We start from the raw sequence: 23,351 nt of genomic DNA, 5'->3' as shown, positions 1-23,351 counted from the left end.
TTCAGGGTACACCATCTTGAACGTATTAAATATAACTTCTAGAAACTGAGCCTACTGCTACAGTGCTGCAATACTAGAAGGGTCCTAGGCACTTTAAAAGAAATTTTTTAAAGTTGATTACTATGGAAAAAGGGGTTTTCATCATTAAGAAAAAGAATGGTCTTAAGAAAAAGTGGTATTGAACAAAATCCTCAAACTAATGCTCACGACCCTACTGAATAATTATGGGACTATCTTTGGCTTGGAGCTTAAACATCCTAAAGAACTTGCCCCTACATTACCATCCAGTTGTCCTGGTTTAGGACAAATTAGGGGAAATCTCCAAAAGGGAGCCCCCCAAAACAAAACAAACCTCCAACCACCCCTCCCCCAACACCGGGTTCGGGAAGGAATTTCTCGGAGGAGCAAAGTGGAAAACAAAACCTATTTATTTACAAGTAACAAAAGAACACTCCCCAACACAAGAAAAGGAAAGAAAACAGACTGTGTATGGTGAGGGCTTCAAGCTTCTCTTGCAAGCTCCAGGTGTCCTGGACGTCTCAGGTCAGGTCCGGAACCGGTCCAGTATCTTCAGGGGAGGGTAAGAAAGAGGGAACAAAAGAAAAGGAAAAAAAACAGCGCAAAAAGCAGAAAGCAAGCAAGCAAAGCGGCTAGCCTAGCCAAGCAGCAAAAAGCCACAAGCCAAAAAGGCCTGGTCAAACACTCCCCCCCTCTCTTCCCCGCCCCGCCACAGCAAGACGGCCGGGGGGGGGAAGAGAGAAAAGGCACAGCTGCCAGACACAACACACGATATTGGGATAAAGGCTGTCAACCCACGACACTCCACCCCTTATCCCATATCGTGAATATACAATAAAACTTTCATTTCACGTACTCACACCTTTGACACTTACGCATTCCTCTCATCTTACTTGCTCAGACCTTTGACACTTACAGTTTCCTTCTGTCTCACATTCAACAAACAATGACATTCACATATGAGTCTCATCCCACAATCAGGTCTCCCTGAGGTACACACCGTGTTGTTCCATCTTTCTGCATTATCCACCATGTATAACCTGGTCCTTGAGCAAAGACAATCCCACGGATGGGTTTGTCTGTACTCGAGGCAGGGTTGATCCATACTGTCTTTCCCAACAAACCTCTGACATGGGCCACTGGGGCTTTATCCCCATCTACTATATTAAGGAGCTCAGACTGAGCAGGACCTGCTCGGTTGGTGGAACCTCGAGTGTTAACTAACCAGGTAGCCTTTGCTAAATGCTGCTCCCAGTTTTTAAAAGACCCCCCACCCAATGCTTTTAAGGTGGTTTTTAACAATCCATTATACCTTTCCACCTTCCCTGCAGCTGGTGCATGATAGGGGATATGGTATATCCACTCAATGCCATGTTCCCTAGCCCAAGTATTAATAAGATTGTTTTTAAAATGAGTCCCATTATCCGACTCAATTCTCTCGGGAGTACCATGCCTCCAAAGGACCTGCTTTTCAAGGCCCAAGATAGTGTTACGGGCTGTGGCATGAGACACAGGGTAGGTTTCCAACCATCCCGTGGTGGCTTCTACCATGGTCAGTACATAGAGCTTGCCCTGGCGGGTTTGAGGCAGTGTGATGTAATCAATCTGCCAGGCCTCCCCGTATTTGTACTTAGACCACCGCCCCCCATACCAGAGGGGCTTCACCCGCTTGGCCTGCTTAATGGCAGCACACGTCTCACAGTCACGAATAACCTGAGAGATACTGTCCATGGTTAGATCCACCCCTCGGTCTCGTGCCCACTTATAGGTGGCATCTCTACCCTGGTGGCCTGAGGCATCATGGGCCCATCGTGCTAAGAATAACTCTCCCTTATGCTCCCAGTTGAGATCTATCTTCAACTCCCCTATCTTTGCAGCCTGATGTACTTGCTGGTTGTTTTGCTGCTCTTCATTAGCTCTACTTCTGGGGACATGGGCATCTACATGGCGAACCTTCACAGGTAACTTCTCTAACCGAGTAGCGATATCTTTCCACTCTTCCGCAGCCCAAATTGGTTTTCCTCTGCGCTGCCAGTTCGCCTCTTTCCATCTCTTCAGCCATCCCCATAGAGCGTTGGCTACCATCCAAGAATCGGTATACAAATAGAGCCTTGGCCACTTCTCTCTCTCTGCAATACCTAGGGCCAGTTGAATAGCTTTGATTTCAGCAAATTGACTGGATTCGCCTTCTCCTTCAGTAGCCTCTGCAACCCGTCGAGTGGGACTCCATACAGCTGCTTTCCACCTCCGTTTCATCCCTATGACGCGACAAGAACCATCGGTGAATAGAGCGTAACGTGTTTCTTCTGCTGGTAACTGATTGTATGGCGGAGCTTCCTCAACCCGGGTCACTGGGTCTTGTTCCTCATCCGCGACACTAAAGCTTTCACCTTCGGGCCAATTTGTAATTATTTCCAGGATCCCAGGGCGATTTAACTTCCCAATTCGAGCGCGCTGCGTAATGAGGGCAATCCACTTACTCCAAGTAGCATTGGTGGCATGGTGGGTAGAGGGAACCTTTCCTCTGAACATCCATCCCAGCACCGGTAGTCGGGGTGCCAGAAGGAGTTGTGCCTCTGTACCAATCACCTCTGAGGCGGCTTAGACTCCTTCATAGGCGGCCAAGATTTCCTTTTCTGTTGGAGTATAGTTATCTTCAGACCCCCTGTAGCTCCGACTCCAAAATCCCAATGGTCGGCCTCGGGTCTCGCCAGGCACCTTCTGCCAAAGGCTCCAGGACAGACCATGGCTCCCGGCTGCAGAGTAGAGCACGTTCTTCACATCTGGTCCCGTCCTGACTGGACCAAGGGCTACAGCATGAGCGATCTCCTGCTTGATCTGGATGAAAGCTTGCTGCTGCTCAGGGCCCCAATGGAAGTTGTTCTTCTTGCGGGTGACCAGATAAAGGGGTCTCACAATCTGACTATACTCAGGGATGTGCATCCTCCAGAAACCTATAGCACCTAAGAAAGCTTGTGTTTCCTTCTTATCAGTTGGTGGAGACATAGCAGTGATTTTGTTAATAACATCTGCAGGAATCTGACGCCGTCCATCTTGCCACTTCACTCCCAAAAACTGAATTTCTCGGGCAGGTCCCTTGACTTTGCTCTTCTTAATGGCAAATCCGGCTTCCAAGAGAATATGAATTATCTTCTCTCCTTTCTTGAACACTTCTATTGCCGTGTTCCCCCAAACAATGATATCATCAATATATTGTAAATGTTCTGGAGCCTCACCCTCTTCTAGTGCAGCCTGGATCAGTCCATGACAGATGGTAGGACTGTGTTTCCACCCCTGGGGCAGTCGGTTCCAGGTATACTGCACTCCCCTCCATGTAAAAGCAAACTGGGGCCTGCATTCTGCTGCCAGAGGGATGGAGAAAAACGCGTTATCAATATCGATGGTCGCATACCACTTTGCTGCCTTGGACTCCAGCTCGTACTGCAGTTCCAGTATGTCCGGTACAGCCGCACTCAGTGGTGGAGTCACTTCATTCAAGGCACGATAGTCCACAGTCAGTCTCCATTCTCCGTCAGATTTTCGCACGGGCCAGATAGGGCTGTTGAAGGGTGAGTGGGTTTTACTGACCACCCCTTGGCTCTCCAGCTCTCGGATCATTTTGTGGATGGGGACCACGGCATCTCGATTCGTCCGGTACTGCCTGCGGTGCACTGTTGAGGTGGCAATTGGCACTCGTTGTTCCTCTACCTTCAAGAGTCCTACTGCAGATGGGTTCTCTGATAGTCCAGACAAGGTATTCAATTGTTTAATACCCTCTATCTCCACTGCAGCTATTCCAAAAGCCCACCTGAATCCCTTAGGATCTTTGTAATAGCCATTCCGGAGGAAGTCTATGCCCAAAATACACGGAGCCTCTGGACCAGTCACAATCGGATGTTCCTGCCACTCCTTCCCAGTCAAGCTCACCTCAGCTTCCAACAAAGTCAACTGTTGTGATCCCCCTGTCACTCCAGCAATGGAAACAGGTTCTGTCCCCACGTGTTCCGATGGCATTAAGGTACACTGTGATCCAGTGTCAACCAATGCTTCATAGTCTTGTGGCTCTGATGTGCCAGGCCATCTGATCCACACCTTCCAGAAAACCCGGTTCTCCCGTGCCTCTTCCTGGCTGGAGGCAGGGCCCCTCTAAGCCAGATTGTCCTTCTTTCCTTGGGCATATGCCTTAGAAGTTCCTTCAAGGGGATCGGACATGTCATCGTCATCAGCATACTTAACATCTCGGCTACGAGCGACCGGAGCTGCTATCCTTTTGGTGATACTTTCTCTTTTCTTCAAATCATGCACCCGTTGTGCCAAAGCAGCGGTGGGTTTTCTGTCCCATCTCCTCATGTCTTCTCCAGACTCACGCAGAAAAGCCCATAACTCAGCCCGTGGGATGTACCTTCTCTCCCCATCAAAGGAGCGCCAGCGTTGGACACCAGGGCCTCTAATTTGTACAGCTGAGATTTGAATAAGGTCCTCCTTAATCTCTTCCCGGAGTTTCTTATGATTCTCCTCTATTTTGTCCTCTAGTTTCTGCAGTCGGGTTTCCACTGCTGCAATTCTGGCATGAGTTGGGCCATGCACAGCATCTGCATACGCTCGAAGCTTCTTTGCCATATCGAGCACAGTCTCATATGTATCATCCTGCTTCATTATTGCTAGGGCAGAAGCGTATTCAGGTGGCCCAAGTCGCACAAGTTTCCTCCACATTATAGGTGTGCATGGTACCAGGTCTGGATTCCTAGTTGTTGTATCATCTGAGAAAATGAGCTCTGCCACCGCCATCTCTCTCAGGCGTTGGATCGCCTGTTCTATGGTCTTCCACCGTGTCTGCTGCATATAGAGATCATCCGTACACAGGTATCGTTCTGCTACGCTTCTTAGGACCCGTTCCCAGAGGCTGTGAGGGTTAGCCCCCCTCATCATATCTTGATCAATGACAGGATCATGTGACAGGGATCCCAAATGCCTCGCTTCAGTACCATCCAAAATTGTAACCTCCCCTGCAGCATCCCAAAGGCGGACTAACCAACTAATTATAGATTCGTCAGGTTGTCGTCTGTAATCCTTTCTTAGGCCTCTGAGGTCCTTCAGAGAAAAGGAGTCAATATTAGCTCCAGATTCTGTGCCCCTTGATGTGGCCTCTGATTTTGGTGAGGGTCCTTCTCCTGAATCATCATCATCATCCTCCACCTTTCGATCAGTCTTGCCTTTACACTTTCCACCTCTTGTATTAGCTGCAACAGCCATGGGTTGGGGCCTATTGTCTGATTCAGCTGCTAGCCTGGAGCCTGGGATGTTAGCTGCAGCCTGGGTCACTGGGATAGTAACTAACTTATCTCCCTGTTCCCTTTCTGCTATCTGCTGCTCCACAGTATCTAGCAGAGTACGGTAAACAAACGCCAAGGCCCAGCTCACTGCAGTAACCCTTTCCTCCTTAGTATTACCATGGCATTTCTCCCTCAAATACTTTGCCACCTCGACTGGATCCTGAATTTGATCAGATGGAAAGTCCCAGTCTATAGGATCGGAAAATTCCTTTAAAGTCTGGCCCATGTCCTCCCATTTCCCACTCCAGTCAAGATTTTTCCTGCTTTGTTTTACTCCTAAGTCAGGAGTGTCTCTAACCCCTCTAGAAATCTCAGTCTTCATTTTATACACACTCCAGACAGTATAGAAAAGGCTTAATAAATTAAATGCCAGAAAGATGGTTTCTTTCAAACTCAGGGGAAATTCAGTATTTTCTAATAGAAATGTCAACAATTTGGACGACAAGAAGGAGGACAAAGGCTGAAAAGCCCCTTCCCCTTCTTCTCCCCAAACAAACTGAGTAAACAACCATAACAGCAACCCATACATTCCTGAAATAAAGTCCAGCATTTTTATCCGACACATCATCACACATAAGACCAGCACAATGACTATTCTGGTTAGTGCCCCCCGCTTACAAAAGCTACTTATTAGGGACAACATCAGAGCTATTTTTGGGTAAGGAAATAACCCCAGGGACCACAAAAGTATTAAAACTTCAAAAACCCCTAGGGACCAGAAATACCGGCAGGCTTCCACTCCAAATGACATTATGAATCACCAATATGCCCACCAAAATAGCCAAAACCAAAATATTATTGTTATAGGTTTTTTTTCCACTGTTTTTTTTTTTTGGCCTCCGTTTCCTGGCCAACGCACCAAAAGTATATTGTCCTGGTTTAGGACAAATTAGGGGAAATCTCCAAAAGGGAGCCCCCCAAAACAAAACAAACCTCCAACCACCCCTCCCCCAACACCGGGTTCGGGAAGGAATTTCTCGGAGGAGCAAAGTGGAAAACAAAACCTATTTATTTACAAGTAACAAAAGAACACTCCCCAACACAAGAAAAGGAAAGAAAACAGACTGTGTATGGTGAGGGCTTCAAGCTTCTCTTGCAAGCTCCAGGTGTCCTGGACGTCTCAGGTCAGGTCCGGAACCGGTCCAGTATCTTCAGGGGAGGGTAAGAAAGAGGGAACAAAAGAAAAGGAAAAAAAACAGCGCAAAAAGCAGAAAGCAAGCAAGCAAAGCGGCTAGCCTAGCCAAGCAGCAAAAAGCCACAAGCCAAAAAGGCCTGGTCAAACACTCCCCCCCTCTCTTCCCCGCCCCGCCACAGCAAGACGGCCGGAGGGGGGGAAGAGAGAAAAGGCACAGCTGCCAGACACAACACACGATATTGGGATAAAGGCTGTCAACCCACGACACCAGTATTGCACCATAAATCCTCATATACAAATACAATTCTGTCTGTCCCTCTCCACATATGGTTCTACCTTGTTCACCTGTACCTATTCCAGTTCTCTCCTTTAAAGGGCTGGGAAAAGGAGTTTCTCTGTTTTCCAGGCATTATCAAAGAGCTCTTGACTCAACAGCACAGATATTTTGTGTACTGGTTTCCCTTTATAATAAGGCACCATTCTCAATTTCTTCCATGCGTAGAGACAAGAGGAGCTTTTAGCTGGATTCAACAGTGAGCCAAATTTTTTTCATTACCCCCACTAACAGCACTGTTTTCATATTGAGGAGTGGTCTTGAGCACAGGAATTAATTTCTTTTAGTAAATCTAACTGGGCAAATGAATTCCAGGAATGTACCTAGAGCACTCCAACTGCTAATGAAGAACCAGTACAGGCACAGAGCTAGTTCTGAAACAAAGACGAGATACAAATGACATTGCCAGCCTCAACTGCTTCTGCCTACAGATCTGCTTCTAACAGACCACATTACTTGCCAAGGTAGAGATGGCCAGAGAAAACCTGAACAGATGACAAGACAAACATGTTGAAAAAGTGTCAGTAAAACCTTTATTCTCACAAAGAAGTTCTAAGTTTTCTCAGTCTGTTCAAAGACACAGTTTCAAACCACACAGCAAATCCTGCTGGAGGGTAGCTATTTAAATACTGTGCTATTCTGAGGGTTTGACAGAAGTATTTCCCTGTAATGAGCTTCTCATTAATTAAGATAACATTTTTTAGTTTCAAACTCTTTCAAAAATTATATTCTCCCAACAGTTAATGAGTAAATGCAAAGACTATCAAGAGCAATATTTCTTCTAATTTGTTTATAATATTTACAAATTTTACTCCTTTCCAAACAGACTCAACCTAATTGCAAAGTTCCTTGAACTCAATAACACTAGTCAACTAAATAGCAAGAAGTGAATTTCTTTATTAAATCAATTCACCTTATTAGCTTAGGTGGAAAAAGTTGAGCAGCAGCTATTCACACCTTTTCAAAATTCTTAGAAGAAAAAACAATGGTTATATAATCAAAGTTCAACAAATTAAATGCCCTTTGCACATATTTTAATCTTGCAAAGAAATACTAGCATAAATGTTAAAGCCAATATGACACTTACTTATTCTGCCTCACTTCCTTACTTCACATGACTATGAGTCTGGTTCCAGACATGACAAGAGTAGAACACTAAAGTAAATTAATATATGCTGGTAGAATTTCTACCACTGCATAGTTGGCAGCTGTTTTACCAGATCATTTATAGTGGCACATGCAAAGGAGGGCCGCACATAACAAGGACTTCTGAGTTGTTGATACATTCTACAGACCATTTATATTATATTAAACAAGAATTTAATTATTCTTCATAATGTAAGAAAGCAAATACTGATAATCAACATACTGCCCTAACATAACTCCAATCTTTATCAATAACAATATCCATATAGCCAACAAAACAAACTCCTAGGCTTAAGCATGATGCATATATAAAATACAAACCTTTCCTTACATGTGTGAAGATTGCTGTAGGAGAAGGAAGGAACCGAGGTCAAAGACCATAGCGATATTACAGTTTTGCAGATTATGAAGCTGAACAAGCAGCCAATCCAGATCTGGAGCAGTAAGATGGGGAAAAAAATACCTGTTTCCAAGTCACTTGGAGTATCTGATGTTCACTAAGTCTACCTATCTCACTGGAGGAAAACAGCAGGAAGAAAACGTCTTGCAACAGTACAAAGATGCTAAACTCCAGACTCTACAGAAAGAATGTAACTTTGCTCCCACTATAACTAAAAAGTCAGAATACAGAAAAGGACATTAATAAAACTTCCCTTAAAAATAGTAATACCTTGACAGTCATGTAAATTATTGTGAAATCTTGCTCACATTCTTATTCTATATGGGAAATAATAGATACTCAAATTAGTTTCATCTTCAATTTCATGTTTTCTGTGAGATACCACACAGCTAACTAGTACTTTCTAAAGTTACAGATTTTTTATTTAGTGTTATTATTACTTCATTATTTATCATATGGATATGCCATAAAGCCACTAATACAAATGCATTCATTTCTTTATCAAGAAAACAGGACTTTTCACTCCTCCTTTTTCCATCACATTAGAAACATACACATGCAGATTCACATGCACACAACCAATTGAAAAGTGCAAAGAAATAAGTGATAAGAATTTTCAGTATAAAAGTGACCATCTGTGTTTCATTTGCTACATTACTGTGCATATTGTGTAAGAGCAATAGTAAATGTTGAATAGAATAAGAAAACTTGAAATTATCTTATTACCGAAGTCATTCTACTGGTCAGTGACACCAACAGTGTTTAGTTCCCACAATCAATGGAAAACAAACTGCCAAGAAAATAAAACATGCATAATTTTTAGCTTTAACATGCAAATAAATACTTTGGATTCTGAACATTCATGAGCTTCATGTCTTTACCTGGCATGGCAGCAGCTGGCTGAGTGGCCGAGTCCGTACTCAATGAAAGGCGACCACCTTTGGCCAATCTATCACAGAAGAGGGTGATGTTCTTCTTCAGTCTGCTGGTATCTTTGGGCATGGACAACTGGCTGCTGAGAGTCAGGGCCTGCTCTTTGGAGCTCTTTGATAAACAAGTTCTTAATAAGTAAGAGACTGCAGCATCCACAGTTTCTTCCCAACCCTGCATTAGAGAAAAGGAAATTAAATAAAATTAGGTGAATTGCCTTATGATATATCATATTAAAAATAAGGTAACAAATCATGGACTGAGAATTTTCAAACTAAACTGGTACATAAAATACGGTTTTGGGGTTAATGAGTCATGACCCATTAACCCGTTAAGTTTCATGACCCAGCTTAATGAAGTTGGGCCACAAAAATCCAACTTCAACTTGTACAACAAAAGTTGAAAAAATAAACTTGTTCCAATATTGAGGTCGGAGAAATCGAATTTCTTTAGTAACAATGTATGGACAGTATGAAATAGAACAGCTAAATTCAGTTGTTGCATTAATAACTGAAAACTAGAAGTTCCTGGTTGTGTCATTTGAAATTAAGAACAGAATGGAGATGTAAACAAAAGCACAATATGTAGTATATAATATTAGGATGATGAGACATCAAGGCCAGGAAAAAAAATACAGATCCAATTATACATTCCTTGGACTCACAAAGAGTTGCATAATATGCCAATAGCAGAGAACACCATGACTGCAACACAAAGGTAAAGATATTCAGTACCCATTTATCAGATCAATTAACCCTAAGTTATGAGCACACGTGTCAGTGCCGTGATGAACAGGAACTTGATTTCAGCAGAGTGTCAAGCAGTAAATATTTATGAGAAGACCAGCTTAGTAATCACTTCCAGTTAAAACAAACAAATTACACTTGGAAAAAGCAAGTAAGTTTCTTTTCAATATGCACCTTGAATAGCATATTTAAAAGTTAGCTTTGAATCTGTAATCTATACTGTGGTTTTACCCAAACAAATCAAAGGCATTCCTTTAAGTAAGAATTCTGGATAGAAGTCTTTGTGACAAGGTTATTATGTTAATGCATAAGATCTAATACATTATATCTATCTCATTTTTGCAGTATGACATGCAGATTGACTCCTCTTGATATTCTGGAATCTTAAATTACACTCTGATGAGCCTATGTGATTAATCCACAGCATCTATAATCAATGAATTGCAAGACAGTCAAAGTTTTCTCATGTTTTTTCATTACAATCTTACAGAGCTTGGATAGAGTTAGCAACTAATACAAAGGGCTTGGTGGCCTGCTAACTTCATGACTCACAACATCTCTTAGTATTCAGCCACCTGTAAGCAAGTTCCATGTATGTGCTGCCTACATGCACAGGAAAGTATATTTAACCACTGCAGTATTAGTGTCTGCTCTCTCAATGCTCCTGATTGGCTGTGACTTATTCTGGCAAGTTTAGTGACTTTAGAAATTCTGACATGACAATCTGGAATCACTCACCTCTATTTGCTGCTAAACTAGCAGAAGGTAACACCAAGCTTGCTCTTTATGATGCGAGTACTCAGAAAAGAAAACTCAGAATCTTTTAGTTTTTAAGCTCTTTCTTATGATATTTTCTACTTGATTGAAAACACTAAGCTGAACAGCAAAATTGCCTACATATACAAATTTCCATGACTCAGTAAGAGTAATGTTTGAAAGAATGACAACATCAACCCTGACATAGCCCCTGAGCAAGTAAGGTATATGGGTTTCTTCAATTAAATACATCATGGCTTTTTGTGAAGGACACTACTTTTATCACAGAAAATCAAAGGCCACCATCCTGATCTTGTTAAACTCCTAAGAACAGATCCAGGGCCAATGCTTAATAGTGGTCAAGTACATCAGCGAGACCTCACAGTCATATGCACTTCATCATTGTCCAAACATTCTCTATACTGAGTGTCCTGGAAATGTGATGTGTGTGTGTGTATAACATATTTACATTTTGTAAAGGAACAGGAACACCTAGTGAGGTTTTCTTAGTCAGCATTTGCTTTTCTGACTTCAGAAAAATAACATTAACCCCTTATCTTATCTGGATTTGCCCCCCATAAAAAATCCATAAACTAGAACAAAAACTACATAAATCAGAACAAACATGCCAATCAATCAATCAATCAGTGCTGTAGTAGCTTAACATTTTGCAAATATTCTAGAAAGAGTCCATTAGAATGCAATGCATCCAGTGACCTGTGATGGTGACAGGAAATCATCCATTCTGCAGCCAATTTAAAGAGGTTAATGAGCTGGTAAGTGCTGTCTACATTCCCACATACTGGGCAATGAAATTTAATATGTACAAAGTACCAAAAACAGCCAAGCCAGCCACTCCTAATTATACTACAAATCATGAAAAATAAGAACAACATAAACATAGGAATCTTGAATTTCACTAAAAGACAAAGAAACACATGATTAACTGTTGTCAGCATACAGTAGCTCAGGAGCTGGCCAATATGTCTCTCCAAATAAGTTGTAAAAATGCAGGCAAAAGCATTTAAATGAAAGCACTGACTTACACGCTAACAAAAGTCAGGAAATTAAAAGTGGCTAGTATTCTGTCCTTGGCTCACACAGGTATGTTTTACTTTATACCACAGCCTTAACATTTTCCAACCCTTGTTCTTGTATTTCATTTCCATGTAAAACTGGTTTCTCAGTAGACCATAAAACTATCTTCCCCAATTCAAGGTCTGTTGACCTAGTAAGTCCAGTCAAATCCAAAGCAGCCTTTATGATTAATGAAAGAGTACACAAAGGCTACCTCTAAATGAAAAAAAGACTTGTTGGAAAACTGTTAAGGTGATTTTGTACAACTAAGAATTAATGGCTGCAAATAAGACTGCATTTGTCAGCAATTTGTATTGGTGCAAGGGGAGAATTGAAGAACAAGAAAAATTCTTCACATGTTAAAAAAGCTGAGAGATGTTTGAAAACGAAAGTATCCTCATCTATAGCCCATACTGCAGAATTTTCTACTACCACAGTTGCAATATTCACCAATGGATTTCTGTGTAGAATTCTGCATATTTAAGGACCAAAAGTAACACCTTCAACAGGTGTGTGATGCCAGTAATCCATCACTCTATGGCCAACAAGCACTGCCATGACTGCAACAATAAATGCCAGACTCACAGAAAGAGGCATTATTAAATCATCCAAAATCTTTGTGTAATTGAAATAGATAAGAAAGATATTTAATTCATCCATTTTACTGTTTCACAGGGAAAGGCTGGGCTTCATGTTTTGCACAGACACACTATTATTTTTCTCTTTTAGGTAATAGGTAGAGATTGGCACTTTCTTTAAACCGAATCAAATACACTGCAGGAGTCTGAAGACCAAATGCAGATTCTAGCATGGCTAATATAAATGTGATACTAGCATGGCTAATATAAATATCATTAGTGATCTGTACAAATTGCCACAAAGGATCCTCAGATGTCATGACATATCTTAGTGTGACCATAATTATACATTCAAACTCACTTCGGCATAAGGCTTCATCCAGAATACCTTGTTTGTAGCCTGACACTTAGCTGCAACATTCCACTCCCCAAGAATTTAGCTGGTTAAAAACAAGGTCAGCTAGACAGAGATAGGGGCAGGATGTGAGGGAAGGATTTCCATATTGTTGTTGTTACGACACATAGAACACATATAGGTAGGGAAAAGTCTGATAGGGCTCTGTTGTCAGATTTAGTGGGTTTACTCATAAGGTGTACCTTCTTAACACATTTATACAGGTAGTATATTTCAGAGATCTACAAATGAAATCTATTTGTCTTAAGTACAAATAAATCATTCTAATAGCATATCAGTAAAACTTGAACAAGATACCAAAGTTGTATGCATAAGCCAGACAAGTATTTCATTGTGTACCTTTTATTTTAATAGCCTTTATCTTTATTAATAATACTCCTAAGGCAACAGCCATTTTCTGAGCTGCCTATGATGTAATCTATCCTGGAGTGACAATAAAGGCAGTTCTGAAAGAATTCAAACACAGTGTGAAACATACTGCATAAACTATACAAAATTGGTGCCAGCCAAATGATGGGAATTCTTACAGCTGTTCACTCAAGAATTTGCCTGGCTATATCTTATTTCTTTATTTTAGACAAAACAGCGATTTCATCAGTTTTCAAAAATGCTAGAATACTTGGAAGTTCACAATATTAATTACAACCTCGGCATTTATGCTTATCTCAAGCACCAGAGGTTTCTGTATCTGAAAGCATTGTTTATGCTACTTCACAAGAAACACCAGCCATGTGCCTCTCAGCACTCTGCTTTTACAGCAATTAAATCTTATTCTTACATATACAAACCAGCAATCCACTAATCCATGGCTACTGACCTGGTAGTATCCAATCAGCACAGACCATCAGCAAATTTGGCCAGGAATTTACTGTGGCACCAGTCTTCCTAACTCATATTCTTCAAGCATATTCTAGATTTCTAACTTATTTATTTGTCTCAAAGAGAAGATAATAGCCACAGAAGCCACAAACTAGGTATGCAACATCTGCCTGTGCTGTCAGAAATGGAAATGACAAACCTCCCTCATTAGTGTTCCTGAAAAATTATGGCTAAAAAAGAATCGATAAGCTCTTCAGGAGACCTTTTGGAAAGAAACGGAATAAAAGAAAAGGCAAACCAATAGTCTCAATATCTATTTAGGACTCAGAAAAAAATGCACCAAAATAGTACTGAAGTCTTAATGTATTACATCTGAACAGCGCCAAGAGACAGTATTTTTTTAAGAAAAGGTTTTCTAAGAAAAAATTTTTCTTCGTTGAAGAATTCTCCTTGTAACAATATAAAGCCAGTTTTGGTTAATGTAATGCATTAGAATCACCAGCCACAGACTATCTGGAACCTTTTACAATTCACTTCTGCATTAAAAAAAGAAAAAAAAGCCACACAACAGAAAAACCAAAGCAAAAGCACCTCCACACATACAAATAACAAAAACCTACCACTGGGATAAACCAAAAAACAAGGTACTGGCAAAATCCTACAGACTAATAGAATTCAAGTCTGATGAAAATCCAGACAAATGACTCAAGCTTAAATACATTCCAAATCTATGAAGTGCCTAAGAAGCACATTTGCATTGAGCACACAATAGAAAAATCACAGCTGAAGTTCTTACATTAAACCTGCTTTCTCTAGTCATATCTTTTTTTAAGTCATTTATGATGCATAACGTTCATAATATTAACTTATTTGATTTTGACTCCTACTGCCACTTAAAGAAATTCAGTTCTAATACAAATTCATAGACTGATGAAAATTATATCAAAGTGAGGATATATTTGAACATCCCAAACAAAGTAAGAGACAGAATAACAAAAAAAAAAAAAAAAAAAAAAAAAAAAAAAAAAAAAAGAAAATTAGTATGATATATAGTTCTAGAAAAATATTTCAAAACCATAGATGAATCAATTTCACTGTAAATTATGGAAACCATCCTTATTCGTGAGCTGGTACTCTGAAGTCAACTGGTCACAGCATATGCCATAGCATACGTCACAGTTGAGGTGGCCACAATACACGGAGTACCACCATGCAACTTCAGAAGGCTTTAAGCATTCCCCCAAACAGAGTAACACCAAACCAAATCAGAAGGCTTCAAGCATCTGCCCATGCAGAGCAACATCACTCCAGAAGGCTGCAAGTGTCTGCCCTTCTTGTTCCTCATCAGAACCTTTTATACCATTACCTTTGATGCACTGCACCTGTGTGCCCTCTGCTCCCTTTGGTGGTTGGTCAGTGCACCTGGGCACTCCCTGGCTCATTGCTGCCAATGCTGCTCACCTGACCCACACAGCTGCAGCCCACTGGGGATGAGGCTCGGCCACAGCCCCACTCCCAAATACCACAAACTGCACCCACAGCAACCTCCTCTGAAGAGCTTTTTAGGGACATTTAAATCTTATTAAGGGTTTGGACTTAGAAAATTTGCCTACTCCAAACAAATTACAATTTATTTGAAACATGAGAAATAAAAGCCAAACAAGGGACAAAAGAAAATGCAAATCCCAGAGAAATACAAGGTAAAATCTTGATAACTCTGCCCACAATATGAGCAATCAAGCTCTGTAGGGATCCTGGCACAACAGATATGTAAAGTAAAAGCTTAAACAGTCTGTGAAGAGCAACAAATAAAAGACTACAGAAAGGAATCAAGATTGTACAGGAAACTGTATGAGATCTGTTTACAATATTTATCAAACTGGTCATAGTATAGCAAAACAGATCTGTGCAGAGTTATTTAATATTAAGTATTTATGCCAGCAACTATTTTCCAGCTACTTAAGAATATCTAATTCAAATATTAGTCTTTTACATTTTGAGGTCAATAGACTGCAAAAATCAGATTTAGCAAAAATCCATTGTGAATAAAGTGGGTTAATTTAAAAGTCTGTCACAGACACACTTGTAATTCCTGCACAGCTGTGCTGTAATTGCCAGTCATAACAGAAACCGCAGCTTTATCTGTTCAATGCAGAAATATTTATTTAATAGGAACTCTCCAGCAGCATAAACTACTCTCTACAAGAACTTTTCATTTTGAGTCCTACTTGGTAAACATATATTGATAGCCTATGATAGCCCTTTTCTCACTTCACATGAGAAAAATCTCTATGACAGATTCTTTCCTGGAAAGTAGAATTGTCATTTAAAAGTTTCTCTGGTATTTTTGTCAGTTCACAAATGACCAAATGCTTCTGCATTAAATATAAATATAGCTTTTGGAGGATTCTATTCTATGGACACAACTTTAAAACAAGATTTGCCAAACTCTCCTTCTATAGTGTCTTCAGATATGGAAAAAAAGTTAAAAATGCATATGGCTTAGTAATCAAAGTAGTGTTCTTAAAACTATCTTTTACAATAGGCAGTATTTTCTCATTTAGGAACGCTGCTCCTAAACTAATCTAATGGAAAAATCAAACTGTAGAATAAAAATATTTAAAGCAGTGGGTGTTTTAGAAATCTAGCAAAGCGATCATCTATAAAAAAGGTTCTGAAAGCTGCATGCATGAGAATTATGACCTCTATCTTTTGTGATTTAATTAATTTTTCAAGTCAAATTCTGAGCAAAGTCCTGCTCACAGAAACAGGTTATGGTTATCAGCAGTTGTAGGGTTTTCTGTATTAATGAAACAACTGGTAACATGATTAAAGAGTGTAAGAAAGCAAAACCTGTAAGAAAGCAAAACTCTGTGTGGGGATCATAGTCTAATATTTCTAACACTGCTTAACTCTTAGATGCTTTTGAGATTAGTAATTTACTCTCAGGAAAGTGCATGCTTGACAAAAAAAATATATACCAGGATGAATATAGATGATGGTTCCATTAGCTCCTCCATTAAAATTTAACCTCTGTATACTGCAGCCAAATTTCCATATGGGCTGCCCCCTTTTGCATTTGATGTTCTTCATTTCCACAGAAAGACTTTCAAAATTAGATTAGATCAGTAGATTTCTTCTTGACAAGTAATGAGTCTGTGTTACTCAACTCTTCTTTCAAATTGTCTCATATCTCAAAATTGGAGCAATACAGAGTGTTCCCTGACAACTCGTTTGTTGGGGTTTTTTCCTTGACAACTGTGGTCATTTAAGAATGGCTAAGAGGCAAGGAAAAGGACATATTTTTTCAAAAGATAAATTTTAACTATCTAATTCTACTATCTAATTGTAGTTATTCATCTAGTAATGTTTATTTGTTGTAATATTAATGCATCCTGTCTGGAATAGTGAAAGTTCATACATTTCATAGGTTTCTGTAGACACTATTGCCCAATCCTGGATTTTTGAGATTTTTTTCATCTTAATTTTCTTTCTACCTTGACTTCTTATGACCACTGGCCCCTTCTGGGAACTGATGAAATAAACTCTTGCAAACACTACATGAATGGAATGGCATGACTTCGCTTGTTGCCAGCTTCAGAAGTCTGTTGTTTTGATTTTTAGCACTGAAATCATCTAACACTTCATCTTACTTTTCCTCAATAACTTTTCACCAGTTAGTTAGGAAAACTGAGGTGCTGTTTGGGTCTTGCAGAGGTTGTCTACAGGCAAGAAAACATACCAAGAGTTGTGCATCTTGCTAAGAAGTGCTACACATCCAGGAATAGGTTTGCCATACATTAACTTTACAATTAGGATCAATGAGATAACTTTAAGTATGGGGAAAAGGAATCAGACCTTGTTACATTCAGCCTGGACTAAAAAAGTAGAAAAAACATATGCTAATACAAGGTTATTGAAATTCTCATTGCATCCCAGCCCATACTCCATTTTTATAACACTGATATTCTTGGAGAGGAACTTTTCATCTTTCACTATATCTCTTGTTAGGTTATTAATACAATATGCTATGAAATACTGACAAATGAGATTGTGTTTTCAAAACCTGTGAAATATGGAAGCATACACACTAAAATATATGAGACCTGAAAAAAAAACTCATTATAAAGTTTGTTTCCTATTTAAATTCTCACATTACTTTAGATCTACACACCACTATCTTTTAACTCAGTTGTGTTACTTCAAATTGTGGCATTTCTATTCTCCCAAAATGCACAGGTGAGGACAAAGAAGACAGTGGTAAACTGGACTTGCATGTTTACTTGGATAGACAACTTTTAAATTTATTCTAGGGTGTTTTTTTCCGTACAACAGTATCTGAAGCAAAGTTCATTAACTCCTCCACTGTTTGTACAGACTTGATTTATAAGCTGTTTTACTTTTGAGGTATCTAAACCATATTTTCAGCTTTATTAAACTTTCACTTAATTGAAAAAGCCAGGAGATGATGAAGGACATAAAATATGCAATCTTTATGTTCCTTTAATCTGGTCTAATTTAATGGAAGTCTCTCACTATCTGTGCAAATGTAAGAGAATTCTGGTATATCATTCTTAATCTAGAAATGAAGACAAAGCATCTTGCCATTAACTAAAAGGAAAAAAATCCATCTGAAAAAATGACTGCTCTAAAATCATGATTAAAAAAAGTGAGTTTCTTTCTGGGATCTTGTAACAAGATGAAAAATTCATACGATGTCTTCTGTATGATATCCCTATTTATCTACCTCTGTCTATCTGTGTGATATGATATCTTTGAAAATTCCAGTAGACAGATTATACAACAGCACACCATGTGAACAATAGCTATAGGTTATCTAGTAATGACCAAGAAATGCTACATGATTGCAAGTTAGAACCAAGAACAACCATCAACAACTTCAGAACCAAAAGCAGTCTCACCACAACTGGTTCCCTCCACTTCTCCCAAAACCAAAGATAACTTGGTGATTTGATCTTCATACACCCTCTCAGAAACATTACTGACCATGAGATCGAAGGGGAATGATGAATATTGCTGTGTATCATTGGCACATGTTCAATATAAATAGAGAGCTTCACAAAATTATTGGGAGGTATGGTTAGATACAATGCTACTAACATAGCACTACAGTATTTATAATAAAAGTGTCATCGTTTTGAACTGATGCCAGACAATCAGAAAGTAAAACCAACAATAAATATGCAATTTTTAATTCTATAAACCCTGCCCTATTAGAAAAGATAAAGGTCATACTCCAAGGAAGAGGAAACAGATATGTTTTTTCAGTATATAAGCAATTCCATCAGAATTTTACAGTCAATCATAAATCCCATTGCATTTGCAATATGCTAGTACAGTACTGATCAATACACAGAATCATAGAATGGTTCAGGTTGGAAGGGACTTTCAGGACCCTCCAATTCCATAGGCAGGGACACCTTCCACCAGACCAGGTTGCTCAAAGGCCCATCCAAGCTGGCCTTGAGCACTTCCATGGATGGGGGATACACAATCTGTTCCAGAGCAGCACCACCCTTCTAGCAAAGAATTTTTTCCTAGTATCTAACCTAACCCTACTCTCCTCCAATCTAAGGCCATTCCCCTTTGACCTAACACTACATGCTCTTGTGAAAAATCCCTCTCTATCCTGCTTGTAAACCCTTTTACTGGAAGGCTGCATAGCAATAGTCTGAGGATCTTTCAATTAGGACACAATATCAAGGGAATTCTTCACTGACAATAAACTTCTTTGCAAGAAAAAAGAAAAGAAAAGCAAAAGAAAGAGCCACTGATTATATATATTGAGTGTTAAGACCCTTTGCTGAACAACATTTCTGTAATCACTGTAATGCATCACTCTTGTCATTAAGCAGTTTAGATGACAACTGACCTGCACTCCTGGTATGCACCACATACTCAGTAATTACTATGACCCTAAAATGGCTCTTTGTACCTGAACTAGACAGATCACCCTAACAAAGAGAAAGTTTAGAGGTCCCCATTACAATATTACATACAGAAAGATGTCTGATAAAAGAAGCTTATTTAATTTATTAAACAAAGAGTACATCTCTTGCAACTGCAGTACTTCACAGGATATACAATTGTTTCAAAAGATGGTGATATATGCTGGAAGCAAACTAATCAAAGCAGAACACAGTTCTGCCTTGACTAATTTACACCAAGAAATAAGATTCCTAAGTAGGTCTCTGCTTACATCAGACACAGTGCACTGAAGATTAACTTCAGGGTCTCCAATACCAGCAGAAAAAAATCAGTGCTCAAGTTAAAATTAATTCTCAAAACTTTTAAATCAAAATACATATAACCAATAGATATGTAGATTCTAATAGATTCTCCATTAGCATAAGCTTTTTACCAAGGCTGAATGCTTGTTCTGACCTTGATACAATTTTTAGGGAACACAACTAAACAAGACAAGAATACAATTCTTTCTGTCCTTTGAACTTTGACAATTCATAATGCATACCATAATGCATACTATTTCTGCATAATTTTGTTTAAATCAATTTTATGCCATCTGGAAAAAATAGAGAAAGCTTTATTTTTTGAAAACCATTACTATTGCCAACCACCAAAAGCAAGCCTGTTAAAAAAATAGAATCTTACAGCCCCTTCTTATTAAACACCAGAAAAAAAGCAAATGATAAAAAATTTGAAAATACAATTGGGCATACTTCTTTTGATAATCTTTTTAAGTGGAAAGCATCAGATAAACATATATTATAAATTTTTAGTAATCTATAAAAGCTTCCAATAGATCACATTAAGCCCTTCTTTCTCAGACCAAGATAATATTGGCACCTTTCTTTTCTGCTCAGAGAATTCACTGTGAGGAATTACATGAGTTTAGCTACAAATGAAGATCACTAAGTAGTGGTGCAATGTGTCTTCAACTTACTACTGCTGCCATAACCCACTGTCTTCTCGGTAAATAAAATTAACAGCATGAAGAGAATGGTTACCAGACACTTTAAGGAACTGTGATAGTGCTGGCAGGAGTGGTAAGACCACCTCTATGGTCTTCAAATTTCCTCTTTTGTCCAAGTTACTTAACATTTGATCTTTTGTGTTTAGACATTCCAACATTGTCAAATAATCAATGAGTTTGAAACTCTGCTTTTAAGGATAACAAAAGTAGAAACAGTTGCAGTAAATTAGTGGCTTTACAACCACATCCACCTACTCACACTAAAAGCAACTGAGGGAGCTGGGGTTGTTTAAGCTGGAGAAAAGGACATTCAGGGGAGACCTTACCACACTCTTCACCTCCCAGAAAAGAGATTGTAGCCAGGTGGGAGGTAGCCTCTTGTCTTGCACAACCAGCAACAGGACAAGACAATATCTCAAGCTGCACCAGAGGAGGTTCAGGCTGGACATCAGAATGGGCTGCCCAGGGAAGTGGTGGAGTCCCCATCCCTGGAAGTGTTCAGGAAATGACTGGATGTGACAAAGGTTGGACTCCAGGATCTTGCAAGTCTTTTCCAACCTTAATGCTTCTATGACTCTAGTTATCTCTGGTATACTCTGGTCCTCTTGAAAGCAGGCTATCACTGACTTTCATATCAAAACATACTATGAAAGAATGTTTGAGGTACTTGAACCATTGTCTTTTACCTCTCTTATTGTCCAGCTGGATCACATACACACACATGAGCAAAGGGCATCAGCACGAACCAGGCACCACTACTCAATTTTTAATCTTTCTCCCTAATACAGGCCTTTGCTACTCTTCCTTGGGCAGGGAATCTCATTTCATCACCTTCTTCCCCTCACTTGACAAACTTATGTTACCCTGAACCAAACTAAACTTCAGGCTGAGACTGATCTTTTTTATTGAAAAATTATGGGGCTTATTGGGCAAAGCAGAAAGCACCTTCGTTTTATTTTAGTGATTAAGGGTTTAAAGCTTATTAGCTTTTTGCCCCCATTTCTTTTAGACTTAGATGGTTCACTGTACCAGAAGAGTCTTCCTGAATCATTCTGTTTCATGGTATTGACTCAAATAGGAGGAAGACTTATCTATTAGTCTTTATCATTAAAAAATGTTACTGAATGTCATTTAATGTAATTTTCCAAGTTGGATAAAAGGCAACAAATTTCATGTGTTTTTCTCTCTAAAACCACTTATCTGCAGGTGTATTGTCCACCTTGTTTCTAAAAAGAAGGAGGGGAACAATGTATCTGCTGTAAACTAGTCTGTTCACAAAAATAAAGAATACAACCATACGTAAAACTGGCTTCAAGTTATCCATCCTCACGGCCCACTGCCTTGTGGTGGTTTTGAGGGATTTTGTTGGTTTATTGGGTTTGGAGTGAGGGTTTTTTGTTACATTTAAGAAATTTTAACTAAAAGATAATTTGTACTAGCCTATAGCAAACAAGAAAATATTGAATATTTCAGCCTATTTTTAAATATTTCCTTTTGGTACACAGTTCGAACTTTGCATTTAAGAAGTAGTTACAATGACAAGTGGAGTATAGAAAATCTAAGGCACAAAAAACTAATTCCAGATTATTTGTATGGCAATCAAGAGCTAGGTTGGATTAATAACAAGAATTAAAGTGACACTTCCCAATAAATTCTAAAAATTAGAGTTCATAAAAATTACTCTTGCCAAAGATACAATTATTAGCTCAAAGCTTTGAAAGCAGAGGACGGCAATGGAAAATTCAAAGAAAATTTTTTCTAATGTCAGTCATGACAGAATTAATCCTGCTGAAATTACAGAAATAACCTTACCTTTTATTTTGAGAGTTTAATCTCAGTAAAGGATTCTTTCCACAAAATGGTATTTTTTACATTCCTCAAGAACTGTAGAGTAAAACCCATTTGCTATCATGCATAAAACCTAGCAGGCTATCTAGTCTTTCCCAAATGATTTTTTCTTTTTTTTTTTGTGGATTACATTCAGATCATCTTCTTACAGTAAGCAGAGACATTTGACAGTAACTCCTGTGACTTTTACAGGCACTTCAGGAGTGTTTTCTGACACCATTTCTTTTTCATCATTGCCTTAAAGTACATTTTTCAACTTTATCTCTTTATTTAATCAACACTGTGAAGTGGTAAATTCATAGTCCCTAAAGTAAGTTAATTACTGTAAATCATAGAGTCAATTAAAATATGCATTTCATCCGCAGGCATATTTTTCTTTCAAATTACAACTTCAATAAAATCCTAAGATCTAATACAGACATTTACTTGGTTAGTATGACTCCAAACATAAATAAAGAGAGATGGAAATGTACTTCCTCAACACTGGTTTATAGCTGTTACTGTTAACTATAGTAACACAAATGTGACTACAACAAGCAAGGAATGATTCTGAGCAATGAAGCACTTGTATGTAATTATTTGGTAACAACAGGAGAACTAGGAAAATATTTACTCTTCAGTAAAGTTGCTGCTGATGGCTGTATTTCTAAGGGCCCTCCATCAGTCTTAAAGTCAGAATGTTTGTATTGACAGACATATTCTCCCTTTGTAATGTGTTAAACAAAGAAAGCATTAATACCTTAACCATCAGGCATATGAGCCATCAGTCAATCCAGACACCATCCAACCATTATATCAAAACTACCCCGTGTAGCATGAACCCTTTGAACCCTTTAAATTAGCCTGGACAAATTCCCCCCT

The 23,351-nt window shown here is 39.2% G+C and overlaps 1 protein-coding gene across 3 annotated transcripts in view; it reads right to left on the bottom strand.

The window, feature by feature from the left end:
* Nucleotides 1-23,351, bottom strand: part of BBS9 (Bardet-Biedl syndrome 9) — a 291,661-nt gene that overhangs the window by 138,034 nt on the left and 130,276 nt on the right. For all 3 annotated transcript variants that reach the window (XM_063156843.1, XM_063156833.1, XM_063156849.1), the window contains one exon: nucleotides 9,248-9,470. In XM_063156843.1, coding sequence (XP_063012913.1) covers nucleotides 9,248-9,470 — 223 coding nt within the window. The remainder of the gene's footprint in view (nucleotides 1-9,247; nucleotides 9,471-23,351) is intronic.

Source organism: Melospiza melodia, chromosome 1 (genome assembly GCF_035770615.1).
Source record: "Melospiza melodia melodia isolate bMelMel2 chromosome 1, bMelMel2.pri, whole genome shotgun sequence".
NCBI classification, from domain to species: domain Eukaryota; kingdom Metazoa; phylum Chordata; class Aves; order Passeriformes; family Passerellidae; genus Melospiza; species Melospiza melodia.
Note: the sequence above shows the minus strand (reverse complement) of the source record. Positions and strands in the feature narration are given on the sequence as shown.